The sequence below is a fragment of the Galeopterus variegatus genome, unplaced genomic scaffold, assembly GCF_000696425.1.
Source record: "Galeopterus variegatus unplaced genomic scaffold, G_variegatus-3.0.2 Scaffold899, whole genome shotgun sequence".
Lineage (NCBI taxonomy): Eukaryota > Metazoa > Chordata > Mammalia > Dermoptera > Cynocephalidae > Galeopterus > Galeopterus variegatus.
This window is the reverse complement of record NW_007727010.1, coordinates 265,243-281,420: the sequence shown is the minus strand read 5'-3', so window position 1 is coordinate 281,420 and position 16,178 is coordinate 265,243. Positions and strand designations below refer to the sequence as shown.

General features: G+C 35.8%; 1 protein-coding gene across 1 annotated transcript in view; it reads left to right on the top strand.

Annotated features, from left to right (window-relative positions):
- The window catches only part of DEPDC7 (DEP domain containing 7), a 16,980-nt gene extending 1,351 nt beyond the window's left edge, over window positions 1-15,629 (top strand). Inside the window, exons 2-9 of the mRNA XM_008573298.1 lie at window positions 7,671-8,061; window positions 9,851-9,975; window positions 10,923-11,112; window positions 13,146-13,357; window positions 14,206-14,348; window positions 14,543-14,668; window positions 14,764-14,842; window positions 15,312-15,629. Coding sequence (XP_008571520.1) covers window positions 7,671-8,061; window positions 9,851-9,975; window positions 10,923-11,112; window positions 13,146-13,357; window positions 14,206-14,348; window positions 14,543-14,668; window positions 14,764-14,842; window positions 15,312-15,505 — 1,460 coding nt within the window. The 3' untranslated portion in view covers window positions 15,506-15,629. The remainder of the gene's footprint in view (window positions 1-7,670; window positions 8,062-9,850; window positions 9,976-10,922; window positions 11,113-13,145; window positions 13,358-14,205; window positions 14,349-14,542; window positions 14,669-14,763; window positions 14,843-15,311) is intronic.
- The last annotated feature ends 549 nt before the right edge of the window (window positions 15,630-16,178 follow it).

Genomic DNA, 16,178 nt, shown 5'->3' with positions numbered 1-16,178 from the left:
AAAGTGGGCCGACCAGCCGCCCGGGCCAGAACGACGGTCGGGGGGAACCCCGCACAGCTGCGACCTCCCGCCCACGCCCCCGCCTTGCGGCCGCAGAGCGTTCAGCTCCCGGCTGGTGGGTCGCAGCTGGCGCCCAGCCCAGCGTTTTACTAAGTTACCCAAACTTGAACTCTCCGCGCGCGTTTGTCCGCGCGCCCGCTGCGTGCCGGGCGCTCGCCATAGGTCTCCAGGATATGCCGCACGTCGTGACTGGTGACAGACGTGCTGACATCTGGAATCTGTATTGCTGTTCGCGCCCCGTCTCAACCACAAAACTTGACTGCACGATAGAGCCGGGGGCTGGGGGCCGGGGCCGCTCTTGCGCACTTTGTTCTCCAGACTGGTAGGAATCGAGAGCCACGCTCGTCTCCTCAGACTCTTCCTGGGAAGGACGAGAGGTTTCTGTTAAAGAAGCGATAGTGGCAGGAACTTGGCATAAAAGGTATTTGCTAACACTTTCTGTATAAGCAACGTTTCAGTGAACAGAAGTTTTGAATTTATTTTTTTAAGCAACATGACATTAGGAGAGAAGTTGGTGAATTCTGCCACCAGCTTAATCACATCTTTTGGGGGCAGTTTGTTTAGCATCTTGGTTTCTTCAAATGTCCGAACAAATGAACAGAATCAGATGAGCAGTTATAAAATTCTGATTCTAGCATATCTACAGCTCAGTAAATAAGGGTGACTCAGATGACTCTTAAGACATCTAGGGAACACTTGGCTTTTTTGTTCGTGTAAGTTACAACTTTCTCCCCTTTTTGGAGCTGCATTGTGGGGTGTTACAGAAATTGGTTCCCTATCTGACAAAAGCCTTTCATCTGTAAACCGCCAACCAGTGAAACTGACTCCTTCCCTCTGGGTCAAATGGGTGCATCTGAGTGGCCCCACTCTTGTGTTTGACTTACAAATTAATGCTCCTTTTAATCTTCAAAATGCTAATAATAAATTGTGATGGAGAACCACTTTTCATTTGTACTTTTCTAAGAAAGAGCGTAATGTTGACCTTATTCTTCCGTTTAAAACATTCAGATAAGCATATAATAGCTACATTCATAATATCTCCCTGATTTATATTGTGAAAAGAAGAGAAATAATGAAGCATTTTGGAATTTAAAACCGAGTGATATTGAAAACAGTTGAGAAATCTTTAGGCTCACTTTCTGAGCGAAGGAAATTCCCAAATTTCACCTGATTAAAAAACATGGCACCCTGTCTTCTCTAACAGCTGAAATACCAATTCTGGGCTTTAGCAATTGTGAACAGGTTCTTAGATGGTGTAAGGGAATGTGTATTTGAAAACTGAGTAGGTGACTCTCAAAGGGAAGAGTTAAAATGCTGGTTAGCGGATTTGAATTGAAAGAAAAGACCACTGTCCTCTGCATACCAGGTGCAGTGGGAAGAGAGGTCCACTGGTGTTCATCTATTTTGCTTGCTACAGGTGGAATCCTTACATGTTAGCATTTGTTAACTCCTCTTCCACCCTTTAGTTGCATCCTCACAGTCCTAGTGAGCAAGGTAATGGGAGCCAGCTGTTCTTGGTTCCTTGCCATTCCTTTTCCGTGCGCTCTGGCAAGCAGCTTTGTACTTTTGTTTCTCCACGAGTTAGTAACTCTTCCATACCTTAAAGGAGCTGCAACCACCAAGGCCTGATTTATGTAGAAGAAATAAGGTCTGTATGCTAACTTTCAGACAGTACTTCAGAGACACTTGCCTTTTAATACAGACAAGAAAGTGGTATGTTATCCTGTTATCCCTTCATACTGTAACCTAATTCTTCGAATTTGCCTGGTATCACTTTTCCAGGGAGCTCAAAGTACTTCCCATATGCTATCTCATTAATCTGTATGAATTGAAGCAGAAGCCAATGCCTGCTTTTGTTGACCGTTCTCAACATGTTTTTAAATTGTTCTTTTTAGTAATAGAGACTTATTTTACATATTTTACCTGCCTGTAGCCTTCTTTTCAGTGAAAGTCTCTGTCTTTAGCTTGACATCTCTACTGCCAAATAGGAGGAAAATAAACTTTGGACTACCACAGCCAATAGCTGGTAAAAGTGTTGCAATCTTGGTATAGGTAGAATAGGAAATTTTTTCAGCTTAGTCACAGCTGCCCAGTTTTAACACCCTAAACACAATTCTCTTTACGTTTATCTATTTTCACGAGGTTTTGATTACTGCCCAATAAATGTCCTTTTCCTTTGTCTTGACAATTCTGTGAGTAATGTTTTAAAATCTCCTTTGAAAAAGTATTTCTTAAAATTCTCTTAAATCCTCAATGATTTAGGATTTATAGATTTGTTATTTTCTGGTGAAAAGTTAAATCCCTGGTATGTGTCACATCTTGTCTTTTCATCTGCTAGTGATTTTTATTTGAATACTGTTCAGAGGTTGACGTCATCATCCAGGTGGTAGGAGTAGGTAAAGGGTAACCTTCTTGAGGGTGGGGACTGTGTCCTCTGAGTTCAGAAGAAGGAAGAGGAAGAAAGATACTTTCCTTTTTACTTTTTTGATAAACTTAAAATTTTAGAATAGATTTACAAAAAAGTCATACAGTTAGTACATAAGTTAGTACATAAAGTTCCCATATATCCTACATTCAGTTTCTCTTATTAATATCTTACATTAGTATGGTCCATTTATCACAATTAATGAACGAATATTGATACATGATTAATAACTAAAGTGCATACTTTACTCAGATTTCCTTGGTTTTTGCCTAATGTCCTTTTTCTGTTCCAGTAGCCTATCCAGGATATTACATTACACTGTCGTCATGTCTCCTTAGACTCTTCTAGACTGTGACAGTTTTGCCTCTTTTATTTTTAGTTGTACATCTGTTAATTGCTGGGCACTGTGCTACCATATTAACATATGTTGTCTCACAGTCCTCACAATAACAGAGAGAAGTGGAATTTGCTCTGTTTTGCAACAGAAAAGTTAGGCAGTTTGCCCAAGTTTGCATTATATTAGTAAATGATGGACCTGAGAATGGAACTCAGGTCTCTGGGACTCCAAAGTCCACACTGGTCTTACTCGTTGTATTTGGAGCACCTAGCACTGTGCCTGCTGCATTAGTTCACATTTCTGTGTCTGAACGGTATTCAATCAACCCAAGTTTTCTTAACCTTGCCATTGACATTTTCTTTGTTGTGGGGGCTGTCTGTGCATTGTAGGATATTTAGCAGCATCCCTGGCCTCTACCGGCTAGATACCAGCAGCACCTTCCCCCCATTGTGACAACCAAAATTAGCTCCACACACATCTTTGGGGATGGGGAGAATCTCCCACTGAGAACCACTGGGTTTAACCCTTCATTTTAAAAATGTGTTTAGTAGTTAGTAATAATCTACAACTAGCAAATATTGACTAACCAACTGTATTATATTGAGGCAATCCATAAGAAAGTTTTATGAAAACATCAGCTATCTGAATCTTTTTTTTTCTTTTTTTTAGTGCAGTCTAAAGATTGAGAATGAAAACAAAATTGTAATATGTTCATTCAGAGGTAGCATGTTTTAGTAATTCTGTGTGTATGTTAACCTTGTGTTGGAATCTAATTTATATTGTGTATATTGATCTATTTCTAAGGGTTTAATTATTTAATAATCTATTTAATAATAGATTATATTAATCTATTTCTAAGGGTTTAATCACTATTTGAAGTGATTAAACAATCGTTTTACCTTTAAATAGGTCTTCACAGTGGGACTAGAGTTGCTGACTGCATGGATTATGGTTGATGCTGATACTCCCCTTGTAACTTTAACTTGATTATTTAGTGTGCATTCTTAGAAGTGAACATCATTACTGGTAGTATTACAAATGTGTATCAGCATTCAATATTATCTTAGAAGATGAACTTTTATTGTTAATTTTTTTTTGGTAGAGTTCAAATACATGTGAAGGGCACATTTTGAGAAATAGCTATTTTCAAACAAAGATGAGACTGCTTGAAAAGTAAATGTTAACTAGCCTAGATTTATAAAGTGCTTACGAGAACATATAGTATGTTACAGATCTAGTTTAAAACAATTTCTGGACCTTTTGTTAGGCAAACTTCCAAAAAGTTTTGTGTCTGGTAGGGGCAGATTTGTCCATATGTTTCATGTCTTACCTATAGGTTTGCCACATTATATTTGGTATTCAATGTCCATATCTAAATGGAAGAGATATAACTTTAGTCTTTACATTTCTATAATCAGTAGTTTAGATCTTAAGTGAAGTGTTCAGCTTTTGTATCAGTAGATGAAGAAACCAACTTACAAAGGTTGTCTCTTATCCAGAGGTATGGTACCTGGTCTCTAAACTTTTTTTGATTCCTTTGGTCATGATACTTTCAGAAAACACTTGACCAAATGAAAATAAGGAAGCATCAAGATGTAGATAATGATGAATTTTAGAGTTGTTCAATTCAAATGCAAGTGAGGTTTGAGGACAAGCTGAAGCTTTGATTGCTAGTCTTACAAAGTATTCATTGTATATTTCTGGTGTCTTGAGTCCTGTTTAGAAGTCACAATAAGTCACCTTACTGGGCCATGATCTGCTATACCAATATTCATTTCAGCTCTTAGATGATGGTAAGTTTCAAACCAGCATAAGGGGGATATGTGTTCAACTGATGAAGTCAGCATTAGAAAAACAGGTTATCCTGGTGTGGGTTTTGGCACATTTACTTGTCAAGTCCAGGGTACAGGACGTATTAAAGTATCTGTACGAACATGAACTAGTTTGGGTCTGTGGGTGGCGATGCTTGAGGGGAGATATCCCAGGATGCAGTGACTGGGAATTAATGGTCAGCGAGAACAGAGGGGAACTGAAGGGCTGAATTGTGTCATGCCTGGAGGACTCTGGAAACATTGTGTGGCTCACAGGTGCCTACTATCCTGCTCTAACCTGTTCTTTAATCTTTTACGCAGTATTATCCAACCTGCAAAACTTCCTGATTTCCCACATTTAAGCAGCAAGTTAATATGGGGAAATTTATTCTTTACCTCTTAATTCCCCCATGAAGCTTAGCTTTTTCCACATCATTGAGTCTGTATATCCCCTCCTTCTCACCGCCTTCAGTTGTCTTATTGATCTCAAATTAATAAGTGACTCAGCCTTATTTTTTAGGATTTGTATGCTAACCTACTCGTAGCTAAAGTGTTATAACTTATGTGTTTTTTCTTTAATATTATCACTAGCACAGAAGTCTGTTTACTGGTACTTAAAAGGCAATCTGATCACTACAATAATTTGACTCTTGCTTGTCCTCCTTTCCTATCTTGCCCCTGTGTACTGTGGATAGTATTTATTATAGAATTTTTGATATCCTACCTTATTTTAGGAGTATTGACTAGAGTTTTTAAATAGCTTGGTTAAGGGTGCATGAATATTAGAGTTGTTCATTTTGTTTCTTGTAATTTCTGTGGCTCTCTTAAAGCTATTTGCACTTAATCCAAGTCTCCTATTTAAGGTTAATGCTAAAACTACTAACCTAGTGGCTTACTTTTAAAATATTTATATTTAAATACTAGGAAAAGCTAGTATATATTTAGTAGCTGTGTAATTGAGGGCAAGTTTGACTCGCTGACACTCAATTTCCTCAAAATAGGATTGTTAATAACTATTTCACAGAGAAGTTTATCAGGATTAAATGAGAGAAAACAAAGCCTGTCATACTGTAAGTACTCAAATGTTAGCTATTGTTATTTATAAACAATGAAGATTTGGAAAAAAAAAAAAAGAAAAGATTAAAGAGCAGACATTAAATTCATTTAGATTTCAGTTAATCTCTGGTTTATTAAGAAGTTAAGAGTTTGTTGCTAACAGTCTTTTTAGTCAGTCATTGTGGCTGGAAACAGTACAGCTACTCCTGAGTTCTGGATACCAGGAACAACCTGGATTTATTTTGAGATTCTATCAAATGCCTGATTCTGGTTCTATTCACTAGAAACTAAATACTGTACCAGTAGTAAGTCTAGTTCCAGCTTGATTTATCTAGTTAATCTTCTAAAATTTAATTTTTGAAACTACTCACATGATGTTTGGAAGACTGGTAACAATTACTTCCTTCTTTTATGAAACATCTTCCATTTTAAAGTATAATTTTGATAATTAGAAACAATCTTCTTGGTCATTTTAAACTAACATCATAATAGTAGTTAGGTGGCAAATTAGCCATCTACCTTCAGTATTGGAAATATACAAATAAGCAATAAAAGGCTTTGTGTATGTGTGTGTGTGCTATTAATTTTTGTGGTAAAGATGTTAAAATTGCTAGTAGCTCCAAGTTATGCTATCAGTGCGTATGGTGATTCAAGCACTCCTTATATTTATTGCAACAGAAGAGATGAATTCCAAATGACTCACTTGAAATTTATGGCTCTAGTGCATTAAGTGGAGTTTTAATGTCCTTTAAGAACTTATCTTTTGCTTTCATCTTACACATTCTATTTTGCCTAAAAAAAAGTAGGAAGGTAATTTCAAGTAGCAGTTTCTTTAATTATAAGTCCCCTATTTCTTACTTTTGTACTGATGCATATTGTTTTCCTTTTTAGACTACCTTAAAGGAAATAATAACTTTTCAACTTCTCTGCCAAAATATCCTAAAAATAAAGGAAGAATAGACTTAACAAAAATGAGGGCTTAAATTAGGACTGCTGAATTTTCAGAGGATCACTGAAAAGTGAAACACACAAAAGGGCAAACTCTGTGTTTATGTAAAGAGAGAAGAACCAAATTATTACTTTACCCTGCTTACAAAGTACTTAACTCATAAGCCTGCATAATAGGGAGCTTTAAAAATATTAGTTTAAACCTGCCACCAATCTCTGTGTGTGTTTATGTATATGTATATATACGAGTATATATATGAACCAAATCTCAGTACTACCTCTTTCAGTGTAATGTCTGGAAGTTGCACATAACCTCCATGAATCTGTTTTCCATCTATAAAAAAGTGTTGCTTTTGAAGATTAGATCATTTGTGTAAGGCACTTAATAGCGTTATTTGCACATAACTGGTAACTGCTTGTAAGGTCCTACTTGATCTGTCTCCCTCCCACCACCCAAACTCAAACCCCAGCTCCACTCGCTCTTTGATCTCACTTCCTCCTCTTCTCTCCCTTTGCACACCACTCTGGCCATGCTGGCCTCCTTCCTGTTCTGCAGAGCCCAGTACCACCTCAGGTCCTTTGCTCTTTCTGTTCTCTCCCCAGATACATGCACAGCTTGCGTCCTGCTTTCATTCAAGTTTCTGGTCAGTTATAATCTTATCAGAGAGGTATTTCCTGACATCTCATTTAAAATAGCATTCTCTTTACCCAGCTTTATTTTTCTTTTGCACTGATCTAACACATATATATTGTCTATATCTTCTTCCCATAAAATCTAAGTCCATGAGAACAGGGATTTTATTTTGTTCACTGTTGTATTCTAGCACAAACAACAGTGTTAAGCATATACTAGGTAATAAATCTTTTAGCAAATTACTCTTGGTAACAATATTTCAATAATAAGCTGCTCTCGTAATTGCTCCTTATTAATAACTTTGGAAATTGCCATTTTTTGCATAAGAATTGTTTAGACCTTATTACAAATGAACAAAGCACTAAATCTCAGTTTCTCTGTGGTTTTTTCCTCTTCCAGGTTTCAGTGTGGCCCAGAAGCCATTTGGAGCCACATATGTATGGAGCAGCATTATAAACACTCTTCAAACACAAGTGGAAGTGAAAAAACGAAGGCACCACTTAAAACGACACAATGACTGCTTCGTTGGTTCAGAAGCTGTGGATGTCATTTTTTCTCACCTAATTCAGAATAAGTATTTTGGTGATGTAGATATTCCTCGAGCCAAAGTGGTGAGAGTGTGTCAAGCTCTTATGGACTACAAAGTATTTGAAGCAGTTCCAACTAAAGTCTTTGGAAAAGACAAAAAGCCTACCTTTGAAGATAGTAGTTGCAGCCTTTACAGATTCACAACAATCCGTAATCAAGACAGTCAACTAGGCAAAGAGAACAAACTATACTCACCTTCCAGGTTAGTATATATTGTTAGATTATCATGGGGATATTAGCAGGGTTTTGTCTAATTTTTTATGGATGTTGACTGGCTTTATACTAGTTTTTTTTTTTTTTTCCTTTTTGTCTTTTTTCGTGTCCGGCAACGGATCGCAACCCTCAGTGTCGCGCCCGTACCGGACCAGGACCGGCAACGGGATCGCAACCCTCGGTGTTGCTCCCACACCTCGCTCAGCCAGTGAGCGGGAACCAGTCTGTATGTGGGATCCGAACCCTCGGCGGGAGCGCCACCGCGCTCCCAATCGGCGCACTGTAGCAGTGCGCCACCGGGCCGGCCCATATACTAGTTTTTCACACAGTAAATTTGGCTAAAATTTGGATCTGTGGGTAAACTTGGTAAAGCACAGGAAATTTTGTTAACTTTATTATCTTCCAGACTTCTTGTTTGTTCCTATTTTATATTTAGCAGAGACAGTAACAAATTTTGAATTTTTTGTTCTGTTCAAGTTATAGTTACAGTGTAAAAAGTGTTAGAGAATTGATATACAAAGTGGTATGAGAAAGCAAAGGTGAAGGCAGGCAGGGAGATACCCAGACTGTAGGTATCACTAGAATCCAGGAAGTGGCAGATGTGAAGTGTGAAAGGCATGTGAGAGCTGGAATTTGGAGCGCTTCATGTGACATGTTAAGGAGTTTGGACTTGATCATACAGGTGTTGGGAAGACCATGGAAAGGTTTTATGTATGATGAGATGGTGTTTTAAAAAGGTCATCCTGGCAGCTGGATGACAGCTTACTGGGGAGAGCTAGTCAGGAATCTATTGCAGTATTGCAGGCTACAGAAGACAAGGGCTGAACTGAGCAGCAGTGGGAGAGAAGAGGGAATCATTCAGAGGGAGAAAGAATTGTGGAACCCACTGATTGTAGTGAATATAGGTGATGAGTACATAATGAACTTAGTTATTTGTCATGAAATAAAACTTCACCTTTCTCCTTTATTTCCCTCAGCTAAACAGTACAGAGATGTAATTGAAGCTCTTATAATTCAGATCTGACATAAAGTCAGAGTATTAGTATATTAGTTTTCAAATATTTTTTAAACTCTATCTAAAACATAAAATTTACGTCTGTATGCTGGAAGGAAAGAGGATGAGGTAGGATGTGGCCAGCACTTTTCAGATGCAGGTGCACATACTTTATCTGAAACCGTTGGGAACAGATGCACTTAGGAAGTTGGAACTTTGAGGATTTTAGAAAGGTCATTCTGTACATGTAACACCCTAGAGGGATCTGTGACAGCATCTGGTAATCAGGCATATTAATATTTCTGTGGTGAACAAAAGAATATTCATACTAACTGGGATAAATAAAGGCCATGATAGTTTCAGGACAGGTTTTGTCACTGTAAAAGTTCTGTATAAACCTTTGATTTTTAAAGCTTTTTGGGTTTCAGAATTGCAGGTAAAGGACTATAGGTCTGTATTTGGAAAATGATGAGTATTATCCACCAAAGAATGCCTCACAAATAGAGATAACGGATAAAAATAGTAAGCATAATGAAGTTTGATTACATTTAAAAATTGGCAACTTAAACTTTAGTCATTGAATTTCTTAAAATTAAATAAATTTTCAAAGGAAAATTTAGAGTATGTATATTAGGTGGGGTGTTTTTACATTTTATTGCATTCTTAGAATTTGCATTTGTTGTGTTTTTGCTCTGAAAACATAAACTTTAGAAACTCTTAGCTGTCAAATACTATTCTGTGGGCTTACTAATAAACATTAATTTATGAAATAAATTCATTTTAGGTATGCAGATGCATTATTGTCACCTGATATCAAATCAGCCAGTTTAGAGGATCTGTGGGAAAATCTGAGTTTAAAACCTACTAACTCCCCTCATGTAGATATCTCTGCAACCTTGTCTCCACAAGGTAAGCTAAAAATGATGCAAAGTAAGAAATAGAAGACTAACTTAAAGTTATTTAAAATTTTTCAGTCTTAACCTTTGTTAGAATTTAAATACACAAAGCACAGAGAAAGAGTGCACTATGTATTAAAGCTGTTTGTATTGATGCAAAGTAAGAAATAGAAGACTAACTTAAAGTTATTTAAAATTTTTCAGTCTTAACCTTTCTTAGAATTTAAATACACAAAGCACAGAGAAAGAGTGCACTATGTATTAAAGCTGTTTGTATTAAGTTTTAACAGAAGTCTATTATCTTTAACAAATAGATCAGTGTTACAACTCTTGAACACTGACTTTTGTCCTGCGAGCTGGCAGAGGTTCAAATCTGAAATGTTTTGCGTGCATATTTTTATTTAAAATATGTTCTCAGATATTTATTTCCTTTAATTTTTTTAGGTTAAATACAAATTTGAAAACTACATTAAAACATTAACAGAATTCTTATGTTCTTCCTTGTCTGTGGCGATGGAGTGCAGTTGAGTGACTTTGATTTCCACCCTCCTTCCCCCATTCCACTTGTGGAACCCTGAGTGGTATAATCTGTGGCCAGTAGTTTCAAACCAGTTTTAGATTGAATGAGTCATTCTTTCTTTCAGAGGTCTTATTAACATGTTATATGACTTGATCTCTTATCTGACAGATTGCTTTTTACAATCTTTTATAAAGAATGAAAAGAATTCCTGTTGTCCAAAGTCTGTTCTCCTACACTTTAAACAAATCTTGGATTGTTTTACTTTGTTATAAGAAAGCACTTCATATGGTTGACTTTTCCTTTTTCTTTGCTTCATTCTTTTTTTTTCTTTTTTTGGCCAGAAATTTATTAGCTTAGACCTTCCTAGACAAATATTGTGGTGAGTGTATAGTAACTATTAATTGTTTGTTACTTTTCACCTTGTCATTTCTCCTTTGTAGTTATTAATGAAGTATGGCAAGAAGAAACAATTGGGCGTCTACTACAGCTTGTAGACCTTCCACTTCTTGACTCCTTACTCAAACAGCAAGAGGTTGTGCTTAAAGTCCCTCAACCTAAGAGGCAACCTGACATGGTCAACAGCAGTAACTATCTGGATCGAGGGATTCTCAAAGCTTATAGTGACTCTCAGTATGTGGAAATATATAATAATTTATGTGTGTTTGTAGATTGATTGTAGATAATGACTTTAGGGTAATCTTTTGAATTTTACTTTCCATAGGATCAGACCTGCATTGTCAGTTGATATTATCTATATCTGAGAAAGAGAGGAACAAAATTACTTTAGTCAAAATTAGGTTTAACTTTCATTTTTTTTCATATTCATTTTTGTTTCGCATATAACTTACTTGCACATCAAGTGAAGAAAATGGTTATGCTCCATCTTCTTTGTTAAAATGTAGGGCTGTCTAGTCTCTTAAGATTCCTCAAAGACACAACCTTATAACACAAAAGTCATAGGTTCAGATCCTTGCACTGGCCAGCCACCAGAAAAAAAAAAAGAATGCAGGTGATCCTCAAAGGGATCTGGAATAAAATTAACAGACTTGACAAATTCTTGTAATCCTTTTACTACATATGCTTTTATACTTCTTTAGAATGCTTGTTAAGTATGTATTTTTTAGTTAACTAATTATATTAAAGAAATATAATGACAGTAAGTCACCTCCAACTACCATTCTCCTGAATATAAATCTTAAGGTTTGAAGGCTTAACTTCAGGTCCTAAGAGAATTAATATTTTTTTTCCTAGGAAGTGTTCTATATTCCTCGTAACTTTGAAACTCCTCTCAGTAAAATTATTAAAGTTTAAAATAAGTTCTTATATTTTTTAGATTATTTAATTTTTAATTATTTTGCTTTAGCAGATAGTATTCCAGTCCAGTTAAGGAGATGGAAATGTTTGAAAGGAATACAACTTACATTTTCAGTATTTCACAAGTTCTACATTCCAATGAACTATTACTATGAACAATGGAATGTCAGAAGGTAGCTTAAAATCTTATGTGAAAAAGTTAATCTCAACATACTAGTTATTAAACTCTGCATGTATATATAATAGGAAGCTTATTCTATGAGTTTAAGTTACATTTGTACAGCCTAAGTAATATGTGAAAACATTTTATCATTAACTTCTATGTACAGAGACAGAATTTGTACTAGAAGTGACCTTAAAGATCATCTGGCTGCATCTTGTTATAAACTTGTTGAAACTGTGCCCAGAGAGGTGAAGTGACCTGCCTGAGGTAACTCACCTGGCTCATGGCAGAATTAGTTGTCCTGAGTCCATGGCAGTAGAGGACATGATTGATTGTTTTTTAAACTATATTTATAAACAAATTGAATATTAAGTTATTTCTTGAGCTGGCATTTTACTAAATATGGTAATTGATATTTATTTTGAAACTTTATCTTCCTCTATTCTGTCCTAGCCAAATTTAAAAATGATATATCATATACAGAGATCTGAAGTAAGCAACGTGGTATTGGAGGAATCAGATCTGGGATCTAGTCCTGCCTTGGGCCTGTGCAAGTAACTTGGAGTTTCTAGGTCTCTGTTGTAAATGGAAAGAGTAGAATTTGAATTTTGATGTCCTTTTTGCTTTTATATTGTGGTGGATAGTTTGTTTTGCAAAAAAAAAAAAAACAGAAAGCTGAATTTTTTTATCTGTGATACATGATCTAGAGATATAAGGGTACTTCCGAAAGTTCATGGAAAGATTTGTATTATCTCCTAATTCTATTTTTCCACTTTTCTTTTTTTTTGGCAGCTGGCCATTATGGTGATCCGAACTCATGACCTTGGCATTATGTAAGGCTGCACTCTAACCAACTGAGCTAACCAGCCAGCCCCAATTTTTCCACTAAGTTTTTAAAGTACACTCATATATTAAAAAGAATTACACTTACCTTTAAGCATGTAGAAATTTATCATGGTGGCAAGCATTATGTAAGGCTGCACTCTAACCAACTGAGCTAACCAGCCAGCCCCAATTTTTCCACTAAGTTTTTAAAGTACATTCATATATTAAAAAGAATTACACTTACCTTTAAGCATGTAGAAATTTATCATGGTGGCAAGCTTGAAATTAGCTAGAAAATTAGGTACTATGTTTGAATTTATTTTTCTTTGCTTTTTAAAGTAATCTTCCCCCTCCCCTATAGGGAAGATGAGTGGCTGTCTGCAGCAGTTGACTGCTTGGAATACCTTCCAGACCAGATGGTGGTGGACATAAGCAGAAACTTTCCTGAGCAACCAGATAGAGGTGACCTAGTGAAAGAACTTCTGTTTGATGCCATTGGCAAATATTACAGTAGGAGGGAGCCTCTGTTAAATCACTTATCTGATGTTCATAATGGAATTGCAGAACTTTTAGGTAAGTAAGATTTTACTGGATACTAGAATTTATCTTTTGGAAGAAACAGGAAAAAGTTAGTTGTCCTCAAAATTAATAAAAATAGTACTGTTTCAAGTTGGGAGTGGATCTGGATTAATCCATGGAAAGTGTGTTTATTCCAAAACTTCTAGGGCTCATTTGGAAAGAGGCTTCAACAATCTCTACAGTTATATAGAACTTTCTGGTTGTCAAAGGAGAATGCTGTTGTCATTCACCACAAGCTTAAGCACAGAGCAGCAGTTCTCTTCTTTGGAAGAATTACCAGCACCACTACCTCTCCCCCTTCATTCTTTTCAAAATGGTAGACACTGCTTTGTCCCTCTACCAATGAGCTAGACTGTTCCACATGGTTCGTTGAAAACAAATTGGGGACTTCAGAGAATCCTTTCTCTTTTTCTCAGGTAGAATTGGATACATCGGTATTCTACAAATAGGAGACCCCCAAAATGTGTTGAATTAATGAAAAACATAGGCTGGGAATTTATCTACAAGCCAAGAGTTTGATTTAACACCCTAAGAGGTGTTATGAGGATACTTCAAAAAGTTGATGGAAAGATTCATATTATGTTAATTCTGTTTTTCCACAAGCTTTTTAAAGTACTTTCATATAAGAAGGCCTTAGGGTATTAAGTCCTTGATTGCCAATTTGAGAAGAGGCTGCCCTTATGGAATTGGTTATTCATTATAATTCCAAATCTTGTTTTGTTTTGCTTTTGGAAATAATTTTGAATAAGTGTACTATTTATCTTAAGCTGAAACTTGAGTTTTGTTCTCTTTAATACAGTCATATTTGGTCAATTAAAAGCAGTTTTTTCTTTTGGCTAAAGTGAATGGGAAGACTGAAATAGCATTGGAAGCTACTCAACTCTTTCTAAAACTTTTGGATTCCCAAAATAGAGAAGAATTTAGACGACTACTGTATTTCATGGCTGTTGCAGCACATCCTTCCGAATTTAAATTACAAAAAGAAGTAAGTCTTTTGTCTAAATGTTAATTATATTCAGTATCCTCAAGACTTTTAGGACTTGTGTTGGATTATCTATCTTCAGCATCAGGTTTGCTGGAATGGATAATAGATATTTACATTCAATAATCCTTTTTAAATTAAACTCAGTCTTTTAAATACATACATGCTATGGAATATGTTTTGTTTTGTTTTTATAGAGTGACAACCGAATGGTTGTGAAAAGGATATTCTCAAAAGCTATTGTTGACAATAAAAATTTATCCAAAGGCAAGACTGATCTTCTGGTACTTTTTTTAATGGATCATCAGAAAGATGTTTTTAAGGTAACACTCTGAAAGTAGTTAAATTGAGTTTATGTAGTAGATCACTAGATTAAAACGCATTTGAATAATGTCCCATGTCCCTTCTTTTTCTTAAGATTCCTGGAACTCTACATAAAATTGTCAGTGTTAAGCTTATGGCCATACAGAAGGGAAGAGATCCAAATAGAGACACAGGTAATCTGAGAAATATTATTTTCATTATACTCCAGTTTCCTAATGTTTATTTGAACTTGTTTTGCTGTAAGTAATAGTACTTTAATTTCACTAAATTCTAAACATTCTCCTCAGAGTTATTCAGACTTAGCAGAGCACCGCCTATGTCAAAACTATCTTGTATGAGCATAGCTTGGCAGTTTAAGAATGTGGGCTCTTAACACTAGCAGAGCCAGACACAATGGGTTCAGATCCCAGCTCCTCTACTGCCTTGGTAGGACGCCTTGAGCAAGTTATCTAACTTTCTAGAATCACTGTCCTCATCTGTAAAAAGCAGCTTGATCAGGGTTAGAAATTCAGCTGTGCTTATTATCTTCAGTGCATTTCACAAAATGGAGAAGAAAAATATAAATATAAAAATATTGCTTGATTTTTCTAGTTAAATTGGAGGAAGAGTCATTAACTGCACTTTTTACTTTTAAACTTTAAGGATATATTTATTGCCAGAGAATTGATCAAAGTGACTATTCCAACAGTACACAGAAGACAACCAAAGATGAGCTGTTGAATTTACTAAAAACTATTGATGAGGATTCAAAATTATCTGCCAAAGAGAAGAAAAAATTGCTAAGTCAGTTCTATAAGTGTCACCCAAACATCTTTATTGAGTATTTTGGAGACTGAGTTAATATCTGTATATAAGTTGTGTTTTTGAAGAATAAATTATGTATTTTATAAACCCAATCATATTTGTAAGCTTGGAAGTTCTAAATATGAAACCGTACTTAATAAAGTTTTTTTGTTATAACCTTGTGTGTCAGAAACTGAGTATTAGTCATCTTGTGTGTTATTGTTAAGTATTGACCTTTCTTAAGTGAGTTGATTTATAATTATTGTGCTGAATGCTTTATAGAACATCACAGGAATTTAGATATTGACATTGTAGTATTTACATAAAAATATTAAACAGGAAGTCTATAATTACATGTTAGTAGTGGAGTATGGTTTGTTTTGAAAGGTACTCCTTAAAGATGCAAGATAGAAACTTTAGCAAATTCATTTTATCATAGTCTAATTGCCATAAATTGTAGATAAGAAATCAGACTGTCCTATTGCTTCTGAACTTCAACATCTTTTTATGCTTACTGTGGGATATTCCAAACATATGAAAGTGGAGAGAATAGAATAATGAACTCTCTCATGTACCCATCAACCAATATTGGCAATTGTTTTTTTTTTTTTTTTTTGTCTTTTCTGTGACTGGTAAGGGGATCACAACCCTTGGTATGGTGTCGCCCACACTGCGCTCAGCCAGTGAGTGCACCGGCCATTCCTATATAGCATCCGAACCTGCGGC